At 50.1% G+C, this 8,800-nt stretch overlaps 1 protein-coding gene across 2 annotated transcripts; it reads left to right on the top strand.

The window, feature by feature from the left end:
* Positions 1-228: 228 nt before the first annotated feature.
* Positions 229-5,220, top strand: ARHGDIB (Rho GDP dissociation inhibitor (GDI) beta). Of its 2 annotated transcripts, XR_727781.1 has the most exons (6): positions 230-423; positions 991-1,074; positions 1,886-1,962; positions 3,420-3,483; positions 4,421-4,678; positions 4,794-5,220. XR_727781.1 is itself a non-coding variant. In XM_010134399.1 (5 exons), the coding sequence occupies exons 1-5, from the start codon at positions 246-248 to the stop codon at positions 4,618-4,620; spliced, it is 603 nt and encodes a 200-aa protein (XP_010132701.1). In that variant the 5' UTR covers positions 229-245; the 3' UTR covers positions 4,621-5,220. The 2 variants fall into 2 exon arrangements, 1 of the variants encoding a protein (XP_010132701.1); XM_010134399.1 differs by having other exon boundaries at positions 229-423; positions 4,421-5,220.
* The last annotated feature ends 3,580 nt before the right edge of the window (positions 5,221-8,800 follow it).

Below are 8,800 nucleotides of genomic sequence, written 5' to 3'. Positions count from 1 at the left end.
TGCAGGGAGAGGAGCGGGGGCAGAGGGGGATTGTGTTCAAGCCAGAATATCAGCGCAGCAGTGTAGGAATTGCAGGTGATGACAGTTGCCCTTTGCTTGTACCGATTCGGCACTGGCGTGTGCCTGTCTGCCTGCCTGGGGGACTGAGCCACTACGTGCCCAGAGCAAGTGCCCCTGGGGACACTACCCCTTTCTGGAGCAATCCCATTGACTGTCCCCTCCTGTGTTACCCAGACTAAGTGACCATGACTGAGAAGACCCAAGAACCTCATGTGGAGGAAGATGATGATGAGCTGGATGGGAAACTCAATTACAAACCTCCTCCCCAAAAAACACTGCAGGAGCTGCAAGAGTTGGACAAAGATGATGAAAGCCTTGCTAAGTACAAGAAGTCCCTGCTGGGAGATGGACCTGTCGTAGTAGGTAGGCTGGGGCATGCTGATATGAGGCTGGGGAGATGCATCACAACAATGTGCTGTGGGGATGGGGCAAGGTGGCCTCGAAGAGGGAGGTTGTTTGACCAGGCACACACGCTGCTTCTGCTGGAGAAATGGGGATGGGCAGGTGAAGAGATGCTGGTAAAGGAAGCAAGGAAGATGCTCTGGGCATTAGATGTAAGGCTACTAGGGAGTGCTGGCATGGGAAAGGGGCTTGTGGTGTATGGCCCTCAGAGGACTCCTGAGGGCTTAGAAACATGAGGAGACCAGCCTGTGTTGAAACGGGGTCTTGCTGCTCAGAATGATATTAAGGGGGAGGTTCCTGTAGTGGAAAGACCTCCTCTAGGTATTGGGATGGAGGCTGGAGGGATTCATGCTGAAGGACTCGGTAGATGCATGGTTGTATTGTGCTAAGAGAAGACTGACAGTACTGCGCGTTTCATGAAGTGCAGTGTCTGTGTAGAAAAGCAACCCTGTTTCTTCAGTGTCGTTTCCTTCCTCCTGCATTTAATTTTGCAAGCTGACTGCTTCCTCCTGACTTTCCTACCTGCAGACCCAACAGCTCCCAATGTGGTAGTCACCCGACTCACCCTGGTATGTGACTCTGCTCCAGGACCGATTACTATGGACCTTACAGGTAGGCACAGACTCTGTCCTTAGGCATGAAGGTGAACAAGGAAAGGCCCTGCCATGCTTCAAATTGAAAGGGAGTTTGTCCTTGGTTGCTACAGCGGGTTTAGAGGAACTCTGAGGGCATCTTAGCCTTGTTTCTTATTTTAAGGTATGAAAAAGGAGATGTAACAGAGGAAGATGTTGAGGGTCTTTTTCTTCTAGACTGCTCTAGGAGTTCTGGGTTTCTCCTGCTTTCTCATGAGCACAAGGGATGTGCATTCATGCAGGTAGTGGGCTGTTCTGAAACATCAGAATCAAGCAATACTGCAGTTCCGGCTCCTGGGGACATGGGGAGAGACCCAGGCTTCACCTTATATGGGCTTGTCTGCAGAGAGAGGAAGCTGGGCAAGGAGAAGCAGAGAGGCTTCCTGTTCAACCGAAACCATGCAGAGCCTTGTGGAGCCTGGGCAGCCTCATAAGCTGTGCAGGAGCTGCTCACCCAGGCCAGGGCTGAGCATGGGTGAAGCATGCACGCACTCCTGCAGGTGCCTAACGATGAGTCTGGGTGTAAATATCTTTGTGTGTGTGTGCCCAGACCTGTGTTTGTTTAGCATTATGTTCACAGATGTGGACACAAACACATACGTACACCCAGGCACTTCTGTGTATGTGGTCTCAGTGCAGTTGCTTGCATAGACCTCTGCGTACTCATTTTGTAGGTGTGCCATTCTTCGAAGGGATGCTGTCCTCTGACACCAATCCCAGCCCCATCCCACCACATGTGGTCTCTTCTTGCTGTGACACCTCTAGCTAAAGGCCTGACTCTCTCCTTTCAGGTGACCTTGAAGCACTCAAGAAAGAGACCTTCGTATTAAAGGAAGGAGTGGAATACAGAGTTAAGATCCACTTCAGAGTGAGTTGTTTTCCTTCCTGTTGCTTCTTGTCAGTTGCTGAGGCCAGCCAGCAGCAGTCTGTCACATAACTAGAGCCAGGCAGCATGTTTACCCAAATCTGGGCCCTTGTAAAGCCCTACTAGCTTCAGGTGTCATTCTACCCAAAAAGGGACTGAGTGTTTCCAGGGAATTGCTGCTACTTGCTCACCCTTTGGAAGAAGTTGCTTTCTCTTCACTCACAGTGGTGAACGACAGGTGATTTGGAAGCCAGATGGGTAGTTTTGGCTGTGTTTGGCCTTTGAACCACTGGAAAATTGTTACTTCACACAAAGCGGGAATGGACAGGGAGGAGAAGAGAAGAGATAATGGCTATCCATGAAGTATGGGTTCAGTTGGCATTGCTGGGCTTCACGTAAGCATAAAAAAGATTTAATACTGTAGCATTTGGCTGAAGATACCTGAGTTGTTCTGGGTCACGATGTACGCTTTCCCATTAACCAGTGTGTCAGCCATTTCTTCTGTTTCCAGCTGAAAATGAAACTTGGCCACACTGCAATGTGGCATCCAGTGCTGAAGTGATTATCTCCACATGTTTACTGCAGACAAAGACAGGCTTGGCAGAGAAGGCTAAAAGGGAAGGAGGGTAGTTCTCCTGAAACAGAGATGAGCAAGTGTTAGTGTTGTGGGTGCTATAGGAAAGATTTCCATTCTTCTCTGAGGCTTGCTGTCTTGGAGATGACTTTGTCCCCAGAGACAATTCCAGCTCTCCTTTGTGCTATGAAATATTTTCATCTGTATCTGAGCCCTGTTGACAGGAGATGCCTGGAACCAGATAAGTTATTCTAATTCCCTCCCTCAGTCCCAAGGCTGGTAAGAGCTGACACCATGTGAATTCTCCCCTGGGATGTAAAAGTATCTGCCCACTTTGTTTCCAGGTTGAGTAGTGCTGCGAGGAGGCAGTGTATGCTGGAGTGGGACCACAAGGGATACATCCAAGCTATCCATGGGAGATTTGAGGAAATATTATGAACAAAACTGTCCCTCTGTCTCTTGAGGAGAAACTTGCCAGCTCCCCACAGTGCTTAGAGGGCAGTTGGGAGTGCTCAGCTAATCTTGCCCACCTGTTTGTGCTGGAGGGGTGACTCTAGTCACCCATCTCTGGTTTTCAGTATGGAAACTATTAACTGGGAACTCCCTGCTTCATCTTGCTTTGTCCTCATCAGCCTGTCCTGGGAAGCTGACTGATGTGCTCCAGTCAGCTTCAAAGTCAGGGAAGGGATGGAGAATGCACAGATGATGCTGTAGTCTCCATGTGCCTATGGAGAATCTTGTAGGACTTAACACAATGCGTCCTGTGCTGAGCCCTTGAGAGCAGTGCTGTGGGGAGCCAAGATGGATATGTCTCTAAAGAGAGAGAAACAGCAGATACAGAACTGAAAGCCTTCCTGTGACTCTTAATTCTGATCACTTCTTGCAGGTAAACAGGGACATTGTGTCGGGACTGAAATATGTGCAGCACACCTACCGGACAGGGGTGAAGGGTGAGTAAGAGACCTTTGTGCCCTGCACACCAGCGCTCCTGCCACTGTGTTCCATCTGCTCAAAGAACTGTTCTTGCAGCTCTGGGCTGGGACAGAGCCTCCTCTGGTCCCATGCCCCCCCGCCCTGCAACACCACGCAGGAGGTGAGACTTCTCAGCAGAGTGCATTAGCATGCATCACTTAGGCCAACTGTTTTCCTGTTCCTGCGTGAACTCGATATGAGCCAGCTCTGGTGTCTGTATGCTACACCACTGTCTGCAGCAAAGTTCCCCAGAGACACTGCTTAGATGATGCTTGCCACGGATTTCCTCTCCATACAGAGCTCTTTACCTCCCCACTACCCCTATAGACTGGCTTACCCTGTGTGGTGCTTTCCACCCCCTGAAAGTTCTTCCAGATGCACTTGATAAAATTGGAGATACTATACAAAGTTTTCTGCTGCCTGTGGAGCCCTGTATTTCCCCATGGCCTCTCCTCTTTGTACAGTGCTGCCCTGCCTCTACAAGGCAGAGGAAATGCCACATTTTGCACACACACTTCCCACATGTGCATTTTTGCATGCAACCACCTCTAAGGCTCCACCATCCTGTTTAGCACATGTAAATGGTGTCTTCTCACCAGAAAAGAGAAGTAGTGGGGGATCAAAAGAGATCTTGAGCCAAAAGCTGGGTGTACCTACTCCCTTTCAGCAGCACGTACACGTGAGAGAGTACAGACTGAGTTGCCTGTCCATCGGCCCATGCATCCATTTATCCTTCAAGCTGTCCTTGTGCTTCCCTAACCCACTTTTTTCCACTGATTCTGTTGCCCTTGCTGACACGGACTGTACATTTCTTTCTCCACTATCTCCTTTCTGTCTGTGGTCTGTGCTTGTGTTGTGGCTTCTTTATCATTCCCCACCTGAGGGACTCATCCCTTGTGGATTGTTTTCTCCTAGTGGACAAAGCCACATTCATGGTTGGCAGCTATGGGCCACGGCCAGAGGAGTATGAGTTCCTGACACCTGTTGAAGAGGCTCCTAAGGGTATGCTGGCTCGAGGCACCTATCACAACAAGTCCTTCTTCACGGATGATGACAAGCATGACCATCTCACCTGGGAGTGGAACCTGTCCATCAAGAAGGAGTGGACAGAATGAGTTCACCCAGTTTGCCTTCCTCCTTCCCATCCCCTCCATCCCCTTGCCTCCTGCACCAGTCCAGGTGGGCCATGCCCACCACGCTGCTCCTTCCTGCCACCGTGGCTGGCCACAGCCCTGGCAGCCCTTCCTGTGGGCACTAGGTCTCTGTGCCAGCTGTGGTCGATGCACAGGCCTGCAGGTGGCCTTTGCTGCTTCTTCTGATACACTGAAAATAACCCACCCGTTCTCACCACTGCCCCATCCTGACATATATTGGGTTAAATTGGGAAGCATTTCCTTCTCTCTCTCCCAGTACTTCCTCCTGCTGCCTCCATCTCTCCTGTACCAACTCGGGTCCCGGAAGTGCCTTTTCTAGGAAACAAGATCACCTGGCAGGGTGGTCTGGTCCCTGGAAAAATCCATATCTGAGTTACACTTGCCATGTGCTCTGACTTATTGTAAACAGTTACTTAACTCCTGTGATGGTCTCCTGGTCTGTATCTGGTGCCCGACCCTGTTAAAATCCACCCTTGTGCAGGCAAAACCAGTCAGGGGGAATGCAGCTACTTGCTGTAACGAGACTTCAGTGTCCCAAGAATAAAACCAGTTTCTTTCTTCTTTTCTGCATCAGTGTCACATTATTTTCTAAAGCATGTTTTCCAGTGACATGTATGTGGAGACTGCATTACAGGAAGGCTTAAGAGCATGTTTCACCAGGGAAATAGCCTTCCTCCTTCAAAACATCTGCCTAACTCTATAGGCAAATTATTTCAGAGCTGCTTCGTTGGGGGGTTTCATGAATCCTTCTTTGAAGCCCAAAGTCTAGCCCATGATGGGGGTAGACTCCGGGGGAAGACAGCCTCCATCTCTCATCCCAGGTGGCTACAGAATGAGTTCATTGAGCTATAACATTGCTGTCTCGTGTTTAATGCTTACCATGGCAGCTGTTCCTCATAGCCAAAGCTAATGCAAGAGCTGCTTGTCCCAGTAGCTGCCCACTGGCCAAGCAAAGGGAGCATCAGTCTCTGGGACCCAGGACTTGGAGAAGTGCAGTGGCTCCTTTTTCATGGAGGGATATTCTTACCCAGCTGCTGTGCCAGGTCACGCAGGTGCAGGATAGCCAAGATGTCCAGAACTGTGGGTGAGGATACACTGGTGGCAGTGTTGGTTAGGCTTTCTAAGGCTGGTTCCTGCACAGCAGGGAGGTGTTCTCTCCCGGTCAGACATTTACCTCAGGAACTGAAGGCTTCACCCTGGGCCAGCTGCTACGTTCCCACCACCTTGGCAGTGACTTCAGGCCCCCACAGCAGCTGACGTGTCTCTTGCCCAGGGTGCAGGGTGGCATGGCGAGGAGAGGACAAGTTGGCACCATGGACACCTCTGTCTTCTCGTGTCTCTTCATTGTCCTGCTGGCAGGGATGTTCCCAGCAGGGTGTGCTGTAGATGGCAGCTCTGCATCGCACAGTAAGTGAGCTTTCCTTTTGGCTTGGGGAAAGGCTGGGTCTGCTGTGGGGAGTCCTTCTTACCTAGGCTGTGCTGCACAAGAGTTGTGTTGAGCTTGTAGGAGAGGGGGGTGTGTGAGCTTGTAAGGGATAGGATGTTTTGGGGGTGTATTGCGGGGGAGTCTCTTTGAGCTGCTTTTTGTGTGCCCTCTGTCCAACCCTGACCTTTCCAGGCACAGCTGGCACCACAGAGAAACCTATCCTGTTGAACAACATCACGGACGCCGAAGACTTCATCAGCGGTGCTGAGGTGGTGGTCGTTGGATTCTTCCAGGTGTGTTCACAGGACCTCCTCTCTGCCAGCTGTGAGCCCTACCCCACCCCGAGGAGAGCATGGGGCTGGATATGGCATAAACACCTTCCAAAGGCAGCTTCTCTCCTGAAAGGTGCTGTGGCTGTGACAGGCGTGTGGAGGCCAGAGAGAGGATGCAAAGAATTCGTCCTGTGTGCAGAAAGGGAGATGGAGCAAGGGAGGAAGGTGAAGGAAGCGGTAGGAGTCCTGTTGCAGGAGAAAGGGAAATGCTGCATGGGGAAGCAAAATAGGAATGTGGGTGGCAGAGAAACAGTGTTGGTGACGAGTGAGTGTCAGTTGTTTACATTAGTCAGTAAAGACAGAGCAAGGCACTGCCTGCGTGATGGGGCCGAGGAAGCCAGATCTCAGAGACCAGTACTGGTATGGGTCCTTCAAAGCGCAAGAGGGTTTGGGCTCAAGAAACAGCCTTCTGCCAGGGAGGGTGTAGGTATGGTCTCCCTGTCTTGCTGCTTTGTTCCCCAGAGTTGATGGTCTCAGGATCTTTGCCTCTCTGTGTCTAAATTCATTTGAATTCAAAGGTGAGTGATGGGTATGTGCCCTTGCCCCCCAAACGGCATGAATATTTTTCCTCAGGAAACAAGATGGTAACATTTATTGAGTTAGAGCACCATAAAAGAGAGGGTTCTTTGACAGGTTTCTCATTACTTTTAAGGTCTCCGAGTTCCACATTTCCCCCCCTTTTCCTGGAGCTCTGCCCTGGGCTTCTGCTGCCCACACACTGCCTTATGGCTTGTGTCAGAGAAGACTTCAGCCTTTCAAAAATAACTCCTTTCTGCAAGCTCCTTCCTCCTTCTGTCCTGTGCCTAGGGCTGGAGGGTAGCCTAGGGAGGGCACCATGCCCTTGGTATAGGACAATGGCATCTCACAGCCCACCACAGTGAGGACTGATGGTGCTGTGTGCAAGGTGGGCTGCAATAAGGTGTGAGCGCTGGAGGCTTATGCCCCAGGGGCCTTGCTAAGTACTGATCACAGAGCACCAGCTGCCTCCCCTTTGGTGCCTGCAGGCATTCTGTGTTCCTCGGGGCTTGCTCTTGCAGTGCTACAGTCCTGCAGACCAGTGAGGCGATCTGCGCACGCAGAATGAAAGTGCTGAGATGCCTCCTTCCCCCAGGGCAGTGCAGAGCCTCCTGCTGAGCCAAGGCAGGGACTGGAGCTTCTTGCTGGGTGAAGTACTGCAGGGGCATAACTGCTGGTGTCTTGTGCCACCACGGCCTCCATCCCACTGCAGGATTTCATTCATCAGAGTCAGACAAGAGGCTGCTGCCATGTGGCCCCAGCTGCCAGCAGCACAAGGCAGCAGCCAGCAACTGTGTTGGGCATTCAATGCCTGAAGGACAACAGGGCTGCATTTAAACAGTAGATAAAGACGTATGTGTGCCATGAAGGCTGGTCTTGGGCCCTCTGCCCGAGAGTATATTCATGCAAAATAATGTCCGTGTTCTCTGTTCACCATAAATTATTCCTCTGCTGCAGCCTTTGAATTCCCTGCAGTACACAGCTCGGCAAGCTCCCCGTATAATAAGCGTGGCCTCCCTGCCTTGAAACAGCATGCCATGATGGAAAAACATCACTCTGCTCCAGAAACACTGCCTGTCTACGGGAAAGGGCCGTGCTTGGCCTGATTAAACCCCAGCTTCCCCAAGAATGCTTCAAAACTCAGCAAGGTTATTCCCACCACAGGCTTTAGCGCTCTTACCAGAGCCATGTTGATGCACTGGCATTTCCAAAACAGGTCATGAGAGATGTTTTTCTTTGAATGAAGAAAGAATTTTGTTTTCCATTCTCTCTGGGCTCACAGACAGCTGAGCAGACGGATCAAACTAAAAAGAAAAACCAATTTCCAAGCTGAGACTGTGTCCTGAGAATTTAAATCCAGTAAGTTGAAGTATCAAAAAGACATCACTCAAAAACAAAGTTGGGAATGGGAGTATCGAGGAAGGCTTTAATGTGGGTCAAGGCTGTACTAACACTGTTGCTGCAAGAAAAAGAATAGACCTAAAATTATTGAAAAATTGCACGTTTCTATCCTTTGATGCATCTGCATTAGGTACTTTTTAAAGGATAAGTCTAAGACACCTTTTTAAAAGGAATGAGGATTCTGCTAATGCAAGGTGTTCAGAAATTGTAAACCCCTGCCTCTAGAATCAAGGTTATCTTAAAAATTATACTTTTAGATATTTATTTTATACCCACACATATACACGTTATGTGTGTGTATATATATATGTGGGTATATATGTGTATGTATATATACTGCAGGGTGGTCCATCCAGATTCTGGGTTTCTTCCCTACGTTTTGAGAGCTCCAGGGCTTCACATCACCACGGTGTTACCCGTGAGTGTGGGGGTAAGAAGTGAGGTTTTGGGGAGATGGAAGGTGAGA

The sequence above is a fragment of the Buceros rhinoceros genome, unplaced genomic scaffold (genome assembly GCF_000710305.1).
Source record: "Buceros rhinoceros silvestris isolate BGI_N320 unplaced genomic scaffold, ASM71030v1 scaffold39724, whole genome shotgun sequence".
Taxonomy (NCBI): Eukaryota; Metazoa; Chordata; class Aves; order Bucerotiformes; family Bucerotidae; genus Buceros; species Buceros rhinoceros.
This window is presented reverse-complemented; position numbering and strand designations above follow the sequence as displayed.